The 19554-nt window shown below is 51.5% G+C and overlaps 1 protein-coding gene across 1 annotated transcript in view; it reads right to left on the bottom strand.

Moving 5' to 3' along the window:
* The window catches only part of ARPC2 (actin related protein 2/3 complex subunit 2), a 294972-nt gene that overhangs the window by 91857 nt on the left and 183561 nt on the right, over positions 1 to 19554 (bottom strand). Inside the window, exon 4 of the mRNA XM_069616822.1 lies at positions 17003 to 17048. Coding sequence (XP_069472923.1) covers positions 17003 to 17048 — 46 coding nt within the window. The remainder of the gene's footprint in view (positions 1 to 17002; positions 17049 to 19554) is intronic.

The raw sequence follows: 19554 nt of genomic DNA, 5'->3' as shown, positions 1-19554 counted from the left end.
GGACTTACCGCCCCATTCCGACCTTGGCGGGGCGGTAAGTCCCCAATCCCCATTTTACCCTTCCCCATTCCCATTTTTGCCCCATAGGGCATAATGGGAGTGGGGAAGGCGTTAATTACACCCCCGTAAATTACGGTGGCGTAATTAACAACAGGTCCCGTAGCGCCATGGATTTCTCCGCCTGCAAAAAGCAGCCGTAAAAATCATCCATGGCGCTACGGGAACTCGTAGTCTGGCGGAGAGGTACGCCATGCACTACGCCGGCGTAAAACCCTCTCCGCCAGGGTCGTAATGAGGCCCTATCTTTAGGTGATCAGTCAATAGGGTTGATGTTTCCACTATTGCACCAAATGACAAAACATTTATTGGCGTAACCAAGTCTGGTATTAGGTTTTCATGCCTCTTTAGGTAGATCCATAGACCTTTGAGATATATGTAGGTGCCCAAACTATGACTCCGGGAGCTAAGCTGCTAAATTGAGTGTTTGGGGGCACGGGTGCAGTGTCTTCCCTAGGTCTTGTGACAACATGGTGTATGTACAGGGCAGTGTCCTGGGAGGGGAGATTGACATTCCATGAGAGAAACATGGCTGTTGAGCCCACATTGGTGCCACCAGGATCCGCATGACTTATTCGTGGTGCATCTTTTGCACTATCCTGTTGAGAAGGGGAATCAGTGGGAACAGCGTAGGCATATCTCCCGGACCATGCTATCCAGAGATTGTTCCCTTTGGACCGTGTCTGAGGAAACATGGAGGTGTAATCTAGGCACTGGGTGGCCCGCAAAGTCGCGAACAAATCGATATCTAGATGACCCCATCCTGTAAAGACGTTGAGTATGTTCTTGCAAGTGCCACTTGTGCTCTACAGGTAGGTGCAAGTTTCTGCTGAGCACGTCTAAGAAGATTGCGTTTCCCTGGAACATGTTGTGATAGTAGGAACATGTGTTTGAGGGCCCACTTCCAAATGTTCTGTGACAGTTTGAATAGCCCTGGAGAGAGAGTGGCTCCCTGTTATGTTGATATATCGCATTTATAACGCGCCTATACACAAGTGTTTCAAGGCGCGACGAGGCAAGGGAGGGAAGATACAGACAACAATCTTACTAGGCCAGGTGACATTGAGATCGCGCAAGTGCAGGGGAGGAGGGAAAGGGAAAGTGCGAGGGGGCGGGGGCAGTGCAGTACATAGGATCAACAGTAAAATAAAAATTAAAACAATAGGTACAAAGTGCAGCCAGATGGTGGCAAGTGCAGAGGCGAGTGCAGACGACATGCATTACTTACCGTAATAGAATTTTTGATTGTATCTGCTTAGATTCACATGCTGTGCATATGGTCCGACATCCAGTGGTAACCGCAGAGTATTGCATCTTGTCTTTCGGGAACCGAAAGGGGACGTCTGCATAGGCGTGTCTAACACTATCCCTATCGTGACGTGTGTAGTACCCAAAATCCCTCACGCACCGAGGTCCCGCCGATTGTATTTATTTCGGCCATGAGGGAGCCCAAGGCTATAGTGAGTGAGTACATAAAGAGAGAAAGTAGTAAGACGTCTATGTTCCTTCCACCCCGACCGGGGAGGTAGGGAGGGCGCATGTGAATCTAAGCAGATACAATCATCAGAAATGCTATTACGGTAAGTAATGCATGTCTTTTGATGCTTGTTAATCTGCTTAGAATCACATGCTGTGCATAGACTAGCGAGCTGTGCCCGGAGTTGGAGGTGGGTTGTGAGAATGAACAGTAGAAAAAAGATGTCTTAGTATATTGCTTGTCCCACCTGAGAATCAGACCTAGAATGAGTGTCTAGGCAATAGTGTTTTGTAAAGGTGTGTACAGAACTCCAGGTTGCCGCTTTGCAAATGGACTCTAGGGGAACATTTGCAATGAATGCTATGGATGCCCCAGTGCCTCGAGTAGAATGTGCTCTAGGCTTGAAGGGAAGTTCTCTCTTTGCAAGAGTGTAACATAGTGTGATGCATTTTACAATCCACCTTGATATTGCCGATTTAGAGACAGGATCCCCTTCTCTATCAGCTGCCACTGAAACAATGAATTGTTTAGTTTTCCTCAGTGGTTTAGTTCTATCCATGTAGAACATGACTGCCCTGCGCACATCTAGTGTGTGAAGGCTTCTTTCGGCCATGTTAGTAGGTCTCTGGAAGATTGACTGGTTCACATGGAACTTCGAAATAAATTTCGGCGCAAATCTGGGATGAGTGCGCAGAATTACCTTATCTTTGTGGACTGTAACAAAGGGGTCCAAAACCGAGAGGGCCTGTAGTTCGCTAACTCTTCTGATAGAAGTGATAGCCACTAGGAAGGCTGTTCTATAAGTCAGGTCTTTCAGACTTGCTTTATGCATAGGCTCAAAAGGGAGCTCCCATGAGCCTGGTCAAAACCACATTCAGATCCCATCCAGGGGCTGGGTGAGAGATGGGAGGATAAATCCTCTTAACCCCTTCCGTAAAGGCTTTTAGAGCAGCCAGATGAACTTTTAGGGAATTGAAGACTAACCCAGAGTCCAACAGATGGGTTAGATATAACACAATGTGTGAAGGCGAGCAATCGGTGGGATTGACGCCTTTGGAACTGCACCAGATGACAAAACGTTTCCATTTGCTGGCACAGCAATAACGTGCGTTAGGCATTCTTGCCTCCCTCAGTATGTCCATGCATCTCTGAGGGAGTTGCAGATGTCCAAACTCTATGACCTCAGGAGCCAGGCTGCTAAATTCAGAGTTTGTGGGCATGGGTGTAGGGTCTCCCCCCTGTCCTGAGACAACATGTTGTACGGGCAGGGCAGCTTGACTGGTGGGGAGAGGGACATTTCCACCAGGTGCGTGAACCAAGGTTGGCGGGCCCACATGGGTGCCACCAGAATCATGGTGACCGGTTCCTGGTGCATCTTGTGTACTATCTTGTTCAGAAGGGGAGTTGGGGGAAGCGTAGACACATTTCCCCGACCAAGTTATCCAGAGACCCTTCCCCTTGGATCGGTTCTGGGGGTACCTGGAAGCATAATCTTGGCATTGGGCGTTCTCCTGAGTAGCGAACAGGTCGATCTCTGGAAACCCCCATTCTGCAAAGACGTTGGATACAATGTCTTTGTGTAGTCGCCATTCGTACTCTTTTGGCAAAGGAAAATCTCTGCTCAGTACGTCTGCCAGAAGATTGAGTTCCCCTGGAACATGTTGGGATATCAGGACATCTTGTGTTTGAGAGCCCATATCCAGATGTTTTGGGACAGCTTGGATAGACCTGGAGAGCGAGTGCCCCCCTGTTCGTTCAGGTAATACATTGCTGTTGTGCTGTCGGTTAGGACCAGCACTGTCTTCCCTTGCAGTTGCTCCTGAAAGGCTTTCAATGCTTTGAACACTGCTAGTAGCTCCAGTAGGTTTATACGGTTGGACGCTACCTGAGGGGACCACATTCCGTGCACTGTCTGTTGAAGCAGGTGAGGGGGCCCCCCCGCCCCCCACCCTGTGAGAGATGCGTCTGTCGTGAGAGTGGCTTCCACTGCAGGGGTGGTGAAGGTTTTCCCCTTCAAGAGGTTCTTCCTCGACCACCACTACAGAGAGCGAACGAGGGCTGGCGAGACAACTAACAGATCTTCCCATTGTCCGCTGGCCTGACACCACTGGCTGTTGAGCCACTCTTGCATGGGACGCATGCGCAGCCGCGCGTGGGGGTCCAAGTATATGCATGACGCCATCATCCCTAGCAAACGCATAGCTTTGCGTACCGTCACCTCTCGACTGGCTACATACTGAGGAACCTGAGAGAGCATGTTCTGGACCCTCTCGCTAGAAGGGAATACTAGACCGTCTTCCGTACGGATTAGAGCCCCCAGGAACTACTTGGCTGGGGACTAAGCTGGATTTCTTTTCGTTGATAGAAAATCCCAGGCTGAACAGTAGGTCTACTGTTTTTTGGGTGTTCGAAAAACAAACGAACGAGTCCCCCGTGATGAGCCAATCGTCGAGGTAAGGGTAAACTGGAACTGAAAGTCTGCGCAGGTGTGCCGCTGCCACTGCCAGGAACTTGGTAAACACCCTTGGCGCTGAGGCTATGCCGATGGGGAGTACCTTGAACTGGTAGTGCTTGTCCCGAATCACGAACCTTAGGAATTTTCTGTGCGCTGGCAGCATTGAAATATGAAAGTATAGGCCGCGCCGGAGGGGAGCTAGAGGCACAGCGAAGGCCGCAGGCCCCCCGAACCCAATCCACTGAAAGAATCAGAGGGGGGGAGAGTAATCGCCACCCACCCTGCGCAACCCCCCCCCCCGAATAACAGCAATCCGCGGGACTCGGGCCGGCGGCACCAAGCACACAGGAAGTCCGACATATTGGCGCGGGAGAGACGCGCGACGGACCGGCGGTGGACAGAACCACGCACGCAACCAGCCACAAACTGGAGGGACAATCCTGGGCCACTCCTGGCACAAACCGTTCGCAGTAAGGACAAGGAGGGACACCGCGTTTTCCCCTGGTACGCCGACGCTGCCACAACCCTACCTCCCGCACTCCTCACCGGACCACAGCCGCAAGAAGACCCGCAGCGAGAGAACCGAGTGGGAGCACTGATACCCCGAACGACATCGGCCGGCGATAGTGTCCGGTGCTTCCGCCCAAACGACAGGGAGACAAGGAGACGGCCCGCGGCACATAGGCGCTCCTCGCGGGCGCTTGCCTGGCTCGGGCCCACAAGCCTTTTAAGCGGGTGTGAGGCAGATAGCGCTGGAAAGCTCTGACGACGCATCATGGGGAAGGAAAGATTCAAGAGAAACGCAACTCAGAGCACCATGGATCAATACGCAACTAGCTCACAGCTGACACAAATTGTGGAAAACTCCGAAACTAACACTGCCCCCCCGACGGAGGAAACCCTCTCACTAAAAGATGTGATGGCAGCAATCGCCAATTCACGCTCCTCGGTGGAACAGAAAGTGGACGCCATCTCCACCGAGGTCTCATTCCTTCGTCACGACCTCCAAAAACTGTCATCTAGGACAGGAGAAGCAGAACAACGAATATCCAATGTGGAGGATGACATGGGGGGTGTGCAACAACAACTCACGCAAACGCTGACCCGCCTGAGGGCCTTAGAAGCCCGAGTGGAAGAGGGAGAGGGCAGGTCCAGACGCAATAACATCCGCATACTGGGCCTGCCGGAACGCACTGAAGGCCCCAGTATGGAACTCTTCTTGGAACAATGGTTAGCGGACCTCTTCGCCCCGAAGACCTTCTCGAACTTCTTTTCGGTGGAGCGCGCGCACCGAGTGCCCACGGGCCGACCAACTCCAGGGGCCCCTCCAAGAACGGTTATTGCGAAAATCCTGAATTACCGCGACAGAGACGCCATTCTACAGATGGCCAGGACACAAGGGACAGTAACATATAACGGCTCCAGGATCGCCTTCTTTCCGGATTACACCCGTGAAGTTCAGAAGGCCAGACAGTCCTTTGAACACCTGAAAAGGAAGCTACAATCGATGAATGTGAAATATGGACTGTTGTTCCCGGCACAGCTGAAAATCCAACATGAGGGCAAGACAGTCCACTTCACGGATCCACAGGAGGCATGGAAATGGGCGGAAACCCACATCGAGGGGGACTGGTCCAAGACCGAGCGAAACCGCAGGGAAAGACCGAGACCAAGACCTGGGGAGGCAAGACCTGCCCAACACCCCGCCCCGGCAGACCACCACGTCGGACCAAATGAGGACCCTGACCCCGAGAGAAGATAACGATGCCATCCACAAAACCAAACATCGGGTGGGAACCGTGACAGAACAAACTAGGCAACGACCTAAAAGATGGGACATGGAAACAGCCACCTTGTTCGAACAGTTGCCAGAATGCAAGCCACCGCTGCATAAGGAATAAAATACATCGTACTCATTCAGAAGCTACATACCTGGTTACCGGCGACCGCCACGCCCCCGACTCCTGGCTCCGGACACTCGAACCAGTAAGGAGCAGTAAGTCAGAGGGAAAGAGATAACAGTTTAAGTTCTAAGTTAATCTGGCCGCATAGTTTTCCAGCGCCAGTAAAGTTCGGGCGACAGATACTTCATGTTGGGGAGGAGTATGGGGAGGGGGGATGGGGAGTTGTTATATGTTAAAATTTCTCCGGGATACGACACAAAACCAATTCCTGCTAAGAAGCTCAGATGCACCTCACGCCCAATACCCACGCTCCCGCAGGGTACGACCACCGCACCTTCACACCCGCATAGGACATACACACATCCGACACGACAAGCTAGACCCGTAGATAGGAATGTCCACACAACATCATAACGGCGGCTCAGACGAAGTAACACATGACCGGAGGGGGCTTAACACACGGCAGAGATCCCTAAAACTCCTTACGTGGAATGTGAATGGCATGGGCTCAAGCATTAAACGTCGACTTGTAATGCAGTTCCTTAACAGGCGCTCTCCCGATATAGCCCTCCTCACAGAAACGCACCTAGCGGGTTCGACCTGCCAATTCTACCGCAGGACAAACTATCGCCTGGCATACCACGCAGGATACACGATGGGTTCCCGAGGAGTCCTGATTCTTTTACACAAGAGGCTCCCCTTCACACTGTCGGCAGTGGAACTAGACCCCAGTGGCCGCTTTGTGCTGCTTCAGGGCACCCTGTGGGAGGAAGAGGTGGCCATCCTGGCAATATATTCCCCGCCGGGACTGGGGGACACCCTCTTAAGGGATGTTACGGCACTGATGGCACAACACCAGCCAGATTTATGGATCCTGGGAGGGGATTTCAATGATGTGATGTGTAACACACGGGACCGAACTCATATACGAAATCGAAACCCAAATAAACCGACCCGACTAGCGACCTTTGCAACAGCCCTGGGGCTAAGTGACATATGGAGAGACCTCCATCCAGTAGACCAGGGGTTCTCCTTTCATTCAGGGGCTCACGGATCCCTATCTAGATTAGATTATTTTTTCTTTCCGACCCCCGAAGCATACAGGGTTAAATCCGCGGAACTTCTTCCCCGCGGTATCTCCGACCACTCTCCCCTGGAACTAATGCTTCAACTGGATAGACCCCTGCCCCCCAGGACATGGCGCTTAAACAGTTACTACCTGGGCCTGCCAGAATTCGTGAAATACATAACGGAAAAATCCGACGAATTCTTCGAAATAAACACGAGTTCGGTGGAAAGCCCGATGACACTATGGGAAGCCCATAAGGCGGTACTTAGGGGGGAAATATTGGCATGGACGTGTAATAAAAGGAAAGAACAGAATAGGAAAATCATGGAGGCGGAGGCAGCTACAAGGGAATGGGAAACCAGATATGTCACCAGTCCCAGCCCCGAGGCCCATCGCTCCCTTATGAAAGCTAAAGCAACTCTTCATAACACAGCGTTAGATAACGCGAAACAGGCACACAGGGAGACTAGGACCAGGATCTACGAGTATGGTGACAAAGCCGGCAAACTACTGGCCTGGCTGGAGCGCCGAGAGGAAGGGCACCGGCATGTCAGACAGATAACAGAGAACCCCAACACCCCAGCCAGAACAGACTCAGAAATAGCGGAAGCATTCGCTAACTTCTACACCACACTTTACGCTGCCCCGACATCACCAATGGACCCGTCCCTCCTGGACGAGATTATGATTCCACACCTCTCGGAAGAGCAAAAAGCACATTTAGACAGAGAATTAGATGAAGCTGAGATCGTAGAGGCCATGTCCCAGCTGCAATCCGGAAAGACACCGGGACCTAACGGCTTCCCGGCCGAAACCTGGAAGAAATTAGGCAGTAACAAAATGGCGACCCCCCTTCGGGAACTATTCCTGGCAGCCAAAGAGCTGGGCACCCTCCCGAGGGACCTACGAACAGCAAATATTGTGGTCATTCCAAAACAGGGAAAACCCCCGGACAAATGTACGTCATATCGGCCCATATCGCTTATAAATAGCGAAGCGAAAATTCTGGCTAAGGCATTGGCCAACAGACTCCAACAGGCCATACCCACATTAGTCCACCCGGATCAATGCGGCTTCATGCCGCAGAGATCCACTAGAATGAATCTACGCAGGTTACATTTACTCCTGGAAAAAGCCCCGAGCATAGAAACGCCACTCGCCCTCCTAGCTATTGACTTCGAGAAGGCGTTTGACTCGGTGGTGTGGGAAAGCTTATGGGCGGTGATGAGGCGCATGAATATAGGCGAGACATTTCTTGACTGGGTACGGCTGCTATACGAAGCCCCAATGGCGGCAGTGAGGGTAAATGGCTGGACCTCGAAGGCCTTCCCACTGGGCAGAGGCACCCGACAGGGATGCCCCCTTTCCCCCCTCCTGTTCGCCTTGGCGATCGAACCACTGGCCCAATGGCTCAGACAAGTCACTACATGGTCGGGATTCCGCTGGCCAGATGGCCGAGAGGACAAAGTATCCCTTTACGCGGACGATCTATTACTATACATCAGCGACCCAGCGCTCGCATGGCCAATTATAACCCGAATGTTGACGACCTTTGGGGAATTCAGTGGTCTGAGGGTCAACTGGGGAAAATCGATCCTGTTCCCGGTGAAGGGGGGGGACCTGGCGATTCCCCGCGGCATCCCGTACCGGGTAGAGAGGGAGGGCTTTCGTTATCTGGGCATATGGATCTCGGGGACCCTCTCGGAGTATGTGACCCACAACCTGCACCCACTAATAGACCGTTTTGCTGGGGATGTGAGTCACTGGATGCTCCTCCCCCTCACACTCATGGGCAGATCGGCCCTCTTTAAAATGATGGCGCTCCCACGCTTCCTTTACGTGCTACAGAACGCCCCGCTGCCTATACCAAACTCAGAATTCACTCAAATAGAGTGCCTGGTTAGGAAACTAATATGGAAGGGAGGGCAGCCCCGGATCGCACTATCCACACTGCAACGATCCGTCTGGGAAGGGGGTATAGGACTCCCACATCTAAGATCCTATTACTGGGCCTCTCAACTAAATGTGGTTAACGACCTCCTCCATGGGGATCCCGGACAACCACACATTAGAGCGGAAGAACCCATTATCCGGGGCAGCCCGCCACTGGGAACACTATACCAGACCCTAGCCAGGGACTCCGCACAAACAATGTCCACCCACACTGCAATGGTCTGGAGACAGGCACATACCCATATAGGCTGGGGAAACAGGGTCACCATGGCACAACCACTCTGGCACAACCACGGGTTGAGGGAGGTGAGGAGACTGAACGCATGGAACAGGTGGGTGGAGGCTGGGATAACCACAGTAGGTGATATCATTACGGAGGGCTCAATTCTCCCATTCGAAACCCTGCAGCAAATATATGGATTGCCAGACACTGAAAACTACCACTATTTACAATTAACGCATGCCATCGGCGCACACAGACTAGAGCTTGACGAGTTACCAGACTACACACCCCTGGAACGTAACCTCCTGGTAGAACATATACCGGCGAAGGTCACCACCATCCTGTATAAGGCGATTAACGCCTTTGCTACCCCGGAGCTGACTAGCCTTAAGAATAAATGGGAGCGCGATGTGGGGCCTATTGAGCCAGAGGACTGGATCCAGATACTCATGCACCCACGCGAAATAGCAATTGATTCCAGAATTAGATTAGTACAACTGAAAATACTACACAGGGTGTATTACCCCCGGAAGGCCCTATTTAACTGGGGAAGAATAGAAGACCCCAATTGCCTGAAATGTAGAAGGGAGGAGGGCACTTTCTTTCATCTTCTCTGGGGATGCCCTGAAATCAAGACCTTCTGGGAGCAATGTTGTCATCAACTCACGAGAGCCCTGGGCCGCACGATAACCCCAGAACCCGCCATAATGATACTGGGGGCTCCAGACGAGTCTGTTTCGAACAAGTGGGAGGGTATCTTTCTTTCCAACGCAATGGGCCTGATAAAACGGGATATAGCACAAAAATGGGGAGCCCCGGAAAGCCCGTCTGTGAACCAATGGGCGAACGAAATGGACATCTGTGCAACACAGGAGCACAGAATATATACAGCACGGGGATGCCCGGCAAAGGCCCGCAAGATTTGGGGGAAATGGGAAGACTGTGTATGGTAAAAATTGCTGTTGGGACGGAAAGGGAAAAGATGGACACACTCTACATATGAGTTATGGACAGAGACACATGCCTTCACAATAAAGGTGCGGAGGAACAATGACTGGTGCTAATGGGAAATACCAACCGGAATGTTGAAGGGAAGAGGGGAGGGGGGAGGGGGGGTATGGCAGATTCATTGTATGTATGTTGTTGTTGTAAAACCAATAAAATATGTTATTAAAAAAAAGAAATATGAAAGTATACATCTTTCATATCCAATGTTGTCATAAAGTCCCCCTGTTTTAGCAATGGGATCACCTCTTGCAGTGTTACCATGCGAAACTTCTGGGGCTTTATGAACTTGTTCGCTGGGCGCAGGTCTAGAACAGGACGCATGGTGAGATCCTTTTTGGGTACAAGGAAGTACACTGAATAGATACCCTCGTTTACCTGAAGAATCGGGACGGCTTCTATGGCGTCCTTTCCCAGCAGCGCTTCCACCTCTTGGATCAGGATCTGCAGATGTTCCGGTGAAAGGCGTCAATGTTTCGGCGGTCTGAACTGTGCAGGTCGGGCGAATTCCACGCAGTAACCGTGGGCAACCGTCTTTAAGACCCACTGGTCTTATCCCCTCCCATGCCTTGAGGAAAGATGTTAATCGCCCCCCGACCGGGGAGACATGGGAGGGGACCTGGACTTGTTGGTCATTTCTGACCCGAAGTTGACACTCCTCTGGAATTGGAGCCTCTGCCTCTATTCTTTCCGTGCTTCTGACCCCTCTGGGGGTAGTAAGTGGGGCTTGCAGCAGGTTGACTTGAGTTGAAGTTGCCCGTGCCGAAATAATTTTGAGCGGCGCGGACTTGTCCTCGAAAGGACCGCCGAGAATTACTGCCCCTCTGAAGAGGGCTTCTGGGAAATTTGGTGCAGCGACTTAGTCTCGTGCTCCTTCTTGGCTGTCTCCAACGCATCATCTACCGCCTTCCCGAAGAGGTCGGCCTCTTCGATGGGTTTGTTGATAATGGATGCCTGGGTCTCGGGCCTGAAGCCTGATGTGCGCAGCCACGCGTGCCTCTTTAGGAGAATACCCTGTGTGAGAGACCTGCCTGCTGTCTCTGCGGTGTCCAGGGTATTCTTTACCACATTCTGATTGGCAAGTTTACCCTCCGAGACAATGGCAAGAAGCTTGGCTCTGGTTGGTTCCGGAACCTCTTGAAGGCCTTCCTGGAGTAGGTTCCATTGGGCGTCGACATAGCTTGCCAGTAACGTCGTGTTATTGGCAATCAGGACGGTATAGGCCGAGGCCGACGTAACCAGTTTGCCTAAGGTATACAACCTTTTGGACTCCTTGTCCGGGGGTGACTCTCCTGTGGCAAGGGGAACCCCTGCTCTCTTGCGAGTGTTGGTCACCACCAGCGAGTCTGGGATTGCGTGTCCTTGATATAAAGCGGGTTGGTGGGGGAGTGTCGGAAAAGTTTTTCGACCCTTGGGTTCACTGCCCTAGTCTGAGCGGCTGTGAGTAAGGAAGGGGCCAGCCGTCTCTTTTCAGAGCTCAAGAGAGGGATAGACTGGCTTGCCGGAGGCTTTTCATTAATAATGTCCTCCGTGAAATCTTGTTCAGGCAAGGCTTGAAGCGTGGCAATTTTAAAGAATTCCGCTGCTTTTTTCAACATGTTGTTGAAAGCCAATTGATCATCCACCGGGGAAGCTTGTCGAATCGGGGGGGGGGGGGGGGGGGGGGGGGAGTCGAGGCAGACGATATCCGAGTTGTGATCGTCCTGCTGGGTGTCCTCCCAGTTGTCCGTTGCTCCTCGATCTTCCCCATAGTTGTCCAGAAAAGAAGACTCCTCTTCTTCTGTATAGATGTCTCTATACGTGTCCATCTGGACATCTTCTTGATAGTCAACTTGGTGTTGGACATCTAGGTGTTGGACATCTTGTGTTTGAGGGTTAGGGTCTACCCAAGCTTTTTTCGGCAGAGGTTGATCAGAAACCCTGAAAAACTGCTCCAGCCGATCCATACACCCCTCGAATTGCTCCGTGGTCCACTTGGATGACCCAAATGGACCTAGCTGAGTAGGAACCATGTTCTCCACCCTAGGGCGTTGAGAGGATCTCCTCAGGGTGCTTGAGAGGGGTACCTGGCTTTCTTCGTAAGAGTCTTCGGGATTGTCGTCCAAATCCGTGGAAAACTTTTCGGCTGTTTGGCCCATAACTGTGGGCGGAACGGTACTAGGCCCACCGCCGTAGCAATCCTAATGATAGTCTTACGGATGGTCACCGAATCTTCGGGAGACAACTCCTCCGATGATGTGTCGGCAGTGAAAATGGCTTCCACGACTCCAGAAGGGCCAGCGGATGGCTTCTCGGGTAGAGGCCTACTCGTAGTTTTTGGGCCTGTATGGGCCTTGGAAATCTTAGAATCCGTCGAAGTTTCTTGTTCTGAAACTTCGGCGCGTGTAGTTTGGGGAGTAGCGCCCTTGTTATGTTTATTATGCCCAGTCGTCATGCGCTGCTGCGGATGCGGGGAAGGCTTCGGATCAGACCTCCTTCAATGAATTCGTCGAGGAGGGCAGGTTGTGTGCTTTGTGCGGTGCGATTGTACGCCCCTGTGACCGGGTGTGGTCCCTGTAGCAAGACCGGAGTCGAGCCTGGAAGGGTCGGGGACGGCGTGGCGGCCCTAGAATAGTCCGCCTCAAGGTCTATAACGTCCGCGTTGGACGTTTGGTCATCCGATGTACCCCTGTCACTTTTGGCGGATGTCGCAGCATGGCAGGGAGGCTCCACGCGTGACATTCGTACGCGGCACACCGCTTCAACCGGCGCTCCTTAAGGGTTTTAGGTCTAAGGAGTTTACACGCCGAACACCGCTTCTCGTCGTGCTCTAGGAGGAGACAAGCGTTACACGACGTGTGCTCGTCTTTCCACGGATATCTGACCCTACACACAGGGCAGAATCTTAATGGAGTCCTTTCCATAGCAGAAGGGAAGGATGACCAGACCAAAAAGGAAAGCAGTGGAAAAGAGGAAAGGCATAATTTTTAACAGTATGGCAAACCCGAGCCCACTCTCCCTACTGTGTAGGCCTGCCAGAAGGCCCGACCACATGGAAGTCCGAAAGCCGGATCTTAGGCGAGGAACGCTGTCTTCCATGACAGGAACTTCAAAGGCGCCGAATGCATAGGCTTGAATGGGGCCCCCCCCATGAGCCTGGTCAGCACCACATTAAGCTCCCACGCCAGGGCAGGAGCCTTCACCGGCGGGAACGATCGGAATAGTCCCTTCATAAATTCCTTCACCAGGCGATGAGACCACAAGGACGCCTGTCCCGTAGTCCTGGTATATCAGGAGATGGCAGACTGATGTATTTTGATGGAGGTGTGAGCCAGTCCAGCTTTGGCCAGCGACAGTAGGTACGGCAGTACTTGAGGGGCCGTAATCCGCAGAGAGTTAATCTTCTGTGCACGGCACCAGACAGAGAACCTCTTCCACTTATGACCGTAACACTTGAGAGTTGAGGACGCCCTGGCTTTTGCAAGAACCTCTCTGCAGTCAGCCGGGATATCGTACCCTCCAAACTCTAGTGTTGCAGGAGCCAAGCCTGCAAGTTCAGCGACTCTGGGTCATTCTGCACCTGGACTTCTTGAGCTGGTTGATGAGGCGGAGCAGCAACGGCAACGGAGGGAACGCGTATAGAAACAGGCCGTCCCAAGGGAACGAGAAAGATCGCCCATGCTCCTCGGCTGCGGGAACCTGCTGGCGAACCTCTGGCACTTGGAGTTCGTCGCCGTCGCGAAAAGGTCGATCCGGGGCTTGCCCCATCGTCGAAAGAGCCGATCCACCTGGTCCCGATTTAGTTCCCGCTCGTGGCAGGAGCGCAGCTCCCTGCTGAGTGAGTCAGCGATGGTGTTTTTTTTATTCCTGCCAAGTGGAAGGGAACCAGAAACATCCCCTGGGCGACGGCCCAGTGCCACAGATCCTGGGCCTCCTTGCCGGGGAAGTCGTGCCTTGCCTGGCAGCCGAAGAGCCCGATCTTTCGGCGCTCCCGGTGCCCGCGGACTCGCGGTGCTTGGCCTTCTGTTGGGCCCCCGTCGCCGGGGCGCCCTCACAGGACTTAGAAGCCTGCTCAGACTTTTTCTTTGCCTTCTCACCTGCTGTGCCCTTCTCCAGCCAGGCGGCGAGGCGGGAACGACGATCTTGTTTGGTCCGTTCCAAAAGGTTCTTGCAGAACGCACAGTCCTTCTCCACGTGCGTCTTGTCCTCATGAAGGCAGTAGAGACATTGCGAATGCTCGTCCTCCTTGAAAACATTTTGTAATCCGCATCCAGGGCAGCACCTGAACAGCTTGGATCCGGGCGTCGAGCTTCCCTTGTCCTGGGCCATGTCCGTTGAGGTAGGCCGCAGATCTTCCGGAATCCTCCAAGAAGCGTAAACTCGGCGAAAAGTTCACCCTTGAGGGGTGTAGAAGAATTCCGAAACGGGTCCCCGTTATCGGAAGTAGAAACGGTGGAGCTTGAGTCCTGAAAAAATGCGAAAACGCAGCAAAAACTCGCGAGCTAAAGCACGAGGACTCGCAACACTGAACGTGCAGAAAAAAAATCTGAGGATGGTTGCCAGAGGCGGGGCTTAGGGAGAGGGCAGTCATTGGCTGGGGGCAGTATGACCCAGAGATCAGTGATTGGTTACTACTAAGAAAGACAGATCAGAAACGAAACTGATACTGATTTTTACTTTACCGAGGATTCCCAGCCTGACGACGGGGAATATTCATGAGCATGTGAATCCATGCCAGACCCCATGCTGGAGAACATTAATTATTTTGTATTCACAGATGTATTTTATGGCTTTTGTGAGAAAATAAAGTACTTTTTGACTGACTTTTCTTTGGGGTTGTGCACTGTGGGCGGAGTGGCTGGTCAGAGTTTGACTTCTTCTCTCCAATGGAGCAACCTCTGACTGATATGTTGTGATTTCATCCAATTTGAGGACAGTTCTTTAGACCACCCAATAGAGGACTGTGGATCTCAGGGGACGCCCCCTCTATACAGCCTCCCGAGGTTCCAACACAGTCAAGGGGGTGAGGCCCAGAGCAAGTAAGGGAGAACCTGCGAGAATATAAAAAGGGATCTTGGACCCATAAGAAAGAGAAGGGTAGCTCAACATGACTCCCAGAGCGCCCCACACTTCCTTCACATGTGAAAAACAGGTAAGCATGGCACAGCATGCAAGTAGCGATGAAACTCAATTTATAGATTATGCACGGTGTGGGGATGTCTCTTGCCACGAGTAGTCACCCCACGTCCATGCACTATATAGAGAGGTTTTATGGTGTCTGCATTTCTGGGCACCGAACAGGACTGTTAAGGTGGAAGGATAGATGAATTACTGTAATTAAGCAGTGGTAAGACAAGTATAGACGTCCTGATATCTAGCCCTTACCTGGACTGCATTATTGCATGTTTTGACCATGCGTGCAGGGTTGATGGGCATTCTAAATCATTTTGTATTATTGGAGTTGGTAATTGGCTGATAAAAGATATTAAGTGGAATTAAATAGAGTTTAAATATCTATGGTCCCAAGTACATTTGCCATCTATGAAATTACAACAGCACATATGTGAACTGTTGTAAGGCTTAGGGAACCATGCTTAAATCTGACCAAAAGGATTTGGAATTAGAACAGGCAATTTTTTATAAGATTTGATACAACTATTCCATCCACTGCAAATGTGTAAAGCATAGCACGCTATATTTTACTTGAAGATTCTAAATGTTATCATCGAGTCCTCATTAATAAGTTGGGACAAATAAATGAGTTATACTTGCTGTTTGCCGGTATATTCTGATATTATTGAATAAACAAGATTGAAGTTGGGGGTCGCCCCCAGACAGCGGCTTCATTAGCAAACGTAAACATCCTCTAGTGAAATACATATAGCCACCCACGAATGCAATATTTCTTGGGAGTGGTTTAGTTTGACTTTTTTGCACGATTTAGTCACCAAATTGGTGTCTTTCTGTCAGGACTGTTGAAGATTCAAGGTTGTAGTGAATATGGAGCACAGACTAGAAAGCTTCAGGATTCTGGTTTACACACTGCCCACTAGCAACTCAACTATCCATTTCTTTAAGCAGACTTCAACATCGGTTGGCCCGCCAAAGGGTTTTAACTACCCAGATGAAAAATGTGATTTGGGGTTGGGGGGGGGGGGGGTTGCATCAATCTTAAAGTCTTAAAAAAAACAATTATCAAGAATATAGCACGATAAGGTATTAAAGTAATTAAATAGAACGGTCATTAAGGTAAGCTTTATTTTTCAAATGACTGATAGTGATGGGGTGTGTCATGCACAATATTTTATTTTTGGTTGCTTAATTAAGAAATGCGACATTCAAAGCGCCACTGCCAGGTGGCAATTGCCCTCAGCTAAGTTTTCTGGAGCGAGCGAAGCATGGCCCTTTAACAAGGGCCATGAGCTTTAACACGGGCCAAGAGACATCAAGCATTGGCCAAAGGAGGGTGGCATTATTGCCATCAGAAAATTCTACCCCAGGAGGATGCCAGCAATAGAACTGTCAACATTCCAATGTTGTAAATATTTTATCAGTATTAGTTTCCCCATTGTAATGAAGCAAAGCTTTTTCACTAGTGAAGAGAGAAAGCAATGGGGCATTGATGGGGTCCAAAAACCACACACAATCAGGATGCATTGTGGACTGAATGCAATATGCTCCTCACTCAGAACATAGAGAATCCTCTTCTGTACTTGTGTGCCAGTTTGTGATCTCACGTTTTCTCACAATACCCAATTTCCTGCCAGCCCCCTTCAAGTAAATGCATGTGCAAATCCATTTGATTGCCAGTGTCTGTCTGGTTAAGAACTACATACATAATATACCTTTAAAATGGAGATCTAGGTTCAACAAATCTCACCTGGCTCGGGAGTTGTTAAATAACTTCCATATACACTCTTGAGTACCTGGAAGCAACCAAAAACAAAAGGTGAACAGTCAGGACCATATTGGACTAAAATCATTTAATCACAGGATATAATGACGAGGTCATTCTCAATAATGCTGCTCATCTCTGCGACACAGGTTTATTTTCAACAGTCACGCATGCATGTATGCCATCATAAAATGACAACGTTCTGATCCTTTGCATGGGCACAAATGGAACAAGTTACTTACCTGTAACTGTTGTTCTCCAGCATGGGTCTGGCGTGGATTCACATGCTCATGAATATTCCCCGTCGTCAGGCTGGGAATCCTCGGTAAAGAAAAAAATCAGTATCAGTTTTGTTTCTGATCTGTCTTTCTTAGTAGTAACCAATCACTGATCTCTGGGTCATACTACCCCCAGCCAATGACTGCCCTCTCCCTAAGCCCCGCCTCTGGCAGCCATCCTCAGATTTGGTAGCACGCCAAGTGGCAGTATGACCAAGTGAAGAGCCGCAGAGGGGTAGGTGGGAGGGTTCGCAATGTGAATCCATGCCAGACTCATGCTGGAGAACAACAGTTACAGGTAAGTAACTTGTTCCTTCTCCAGCATGGGGTCTGGCATGGATTCACATGCTTATGAATAAAAGAATACATAGCAGTATACACATGCACAACCACGTGTGGTGGCAACAGGCTCAACATTAAGCAATACAACAACTCAACATTAAGCATCTCTTACCTCCTTACCAGGCTCACCTTAAGCGAACAGGTTGCGCAGCACTGCTTGGCCGACCCTGGACTCCTCCCTGGAGTCCCGATCGACACAGTAGAATCTTGTGAAGGTGTGCGTCGACCTCCACGTAGCAGCCCTGCAGATGTCCAGCAGGGGTACACCAGATAGGAAAGCCGTGGTAGCAGCGATCACTCTGGTCGAATGGGCTCTCGGACGGCCGGGCAGCAGTCGGTTTGCCAACCGGTGACAATGCATGATGCAGCCGGAGAGCCATCTGGAAATGGAAGTCTTCGAGAGCCTTCCCTTGATTCACAGACCCAAAGTTCACGAATAGCTGTGACGTCTTCCGAAAACTCTTCGTGCGGTCCACGTAGAACTTCAGCGCTCTAGCTACATCCAGCGAGTGCAAAGTCCTCTCGGCCGGCGCCGAAGGCGACGGGAAGAAAACTGGTAACACCAAGGGCTCATTGAGGTGGAAGTCCGACGGCACCTTGGGCATGAAGGAGGGGTGCGTCCTAAGCACTACCCTTGTGTCATGAAAAGTCAAGTATGGAGGCTTGCAAGATAGGTCCTGAATCTCTCCCACTCGTCGTGCAGAGGTGATGCCCACGAGGAACGCGGTCTTCCATGACAGGAACTTCAAGGGCACCGAATGCATAGGCTCGAATGGGGCTCCTATGAGCCTGGTCAGCACCACATTAAGTTCACACGCCGGGGCAGGAGCCTTCACCGGCGGGAATGAATGGAATAGTCCCTTCATAAATTCCTTTACCAGGCGATGAGACCACAAGGACGCCAGTCCCGTAGTCCTGGTATATCGGGAGATGGCAGCCAGATGTATTTTTATGGAGGCGTGAGCCAGTCCAGCTTTGGCCAGCGACAATAATACGGCAGCACTTGAGGGGCCGTAATCCACAGAGGGTTAATCTTCTGTGCACGGCACCAGACAGAGAACCTCTTCCATTTATGACCGTAACACTTGAGAGTTGAGGACGCCCTGGCCTTTGCAAGAACCTTTCTGCAATCAGCCGGGATATCGTACCCTCCAAACTCTAGCGTTGCAGGAGCCAGGCCTGCAAGTTCAGCGACTGTGGGTCGTGGTGTAGAATGGCGCCTCCTTCTCTGGAGAGAAGATCCACGTCCGCCGGCAGCTTGACTGGCAGGGATGTTGACAAGTCCAGAAGGTCCGGGAACCAGATCTGGCTCGGCCACGCCGGTGCGACGAGGATCATCCTGCACCGGGACTTCTTGAGCTGGCTGATGAGGCGGAGCAGCAACGGCAACGGGGGTGGGGGGGAACGCGTACAGAAACAGGCCGTCCCAAGGGAACGAGAAAGCATCGCCCATGCTCTTCGGCTGTGGGAACCTGCTGGCGAACCTCTGGCACTTGGAGTTCATCGCGAACAGGTTGATCTGGGGTTTGCCCCATCGTTGGAAGAGTCGATCCACTTGATCCTGGCACAGTTCCCACTCGTGGCACGAGCGCATCTCCCTGCTGAGTGAGTCGGCGATGGTGTTTTTTTATTCCTGCCAGGTGGAAGGGAACCAGAAACATCCCCTGGGCGACGGCCCAGTGCCACAGATCCTGGGCCTCCTTCGATAGGGCTGGGGATCTGTTGCCTCCCTGCTTCCGTATGTAGAACATCGTGGTGGTGTTGTCGGTGAAGATCCTCACCACCTTGTCCTTGAGGGACGGGAGGAACGACTTGAGCGCCCAGAACACTGCACGGAGCTCCAAGATGTTGATGTGAAGAGACCTCTCCTCCGGGAGCCAAAGGCCTCTTGCCTGGAGATCTCTGGAGGGCCCACAC

Source organism: Ambystoma mexicanum, chromosome 9, assembly GCF_040938575.1.
Source record: "Ambystoma mexicanum isolate Mex_15411 chromosome 9, UKY_AmexF1_1, whole genome shotgun sequence".
In the NCBI taxonomy this organism is placed as follows: domain Eukaryota; kingdom Metazoa; phylum Chordata; class Amphibia; order Caudata; family Ambystomatidae; genus Ambystoma; species Ambystoma mexicanum.
Note: the sequence above shows the minus strand (reverse complement) of the source record. Positions and strands in the feature narration are given on the sequence as shown.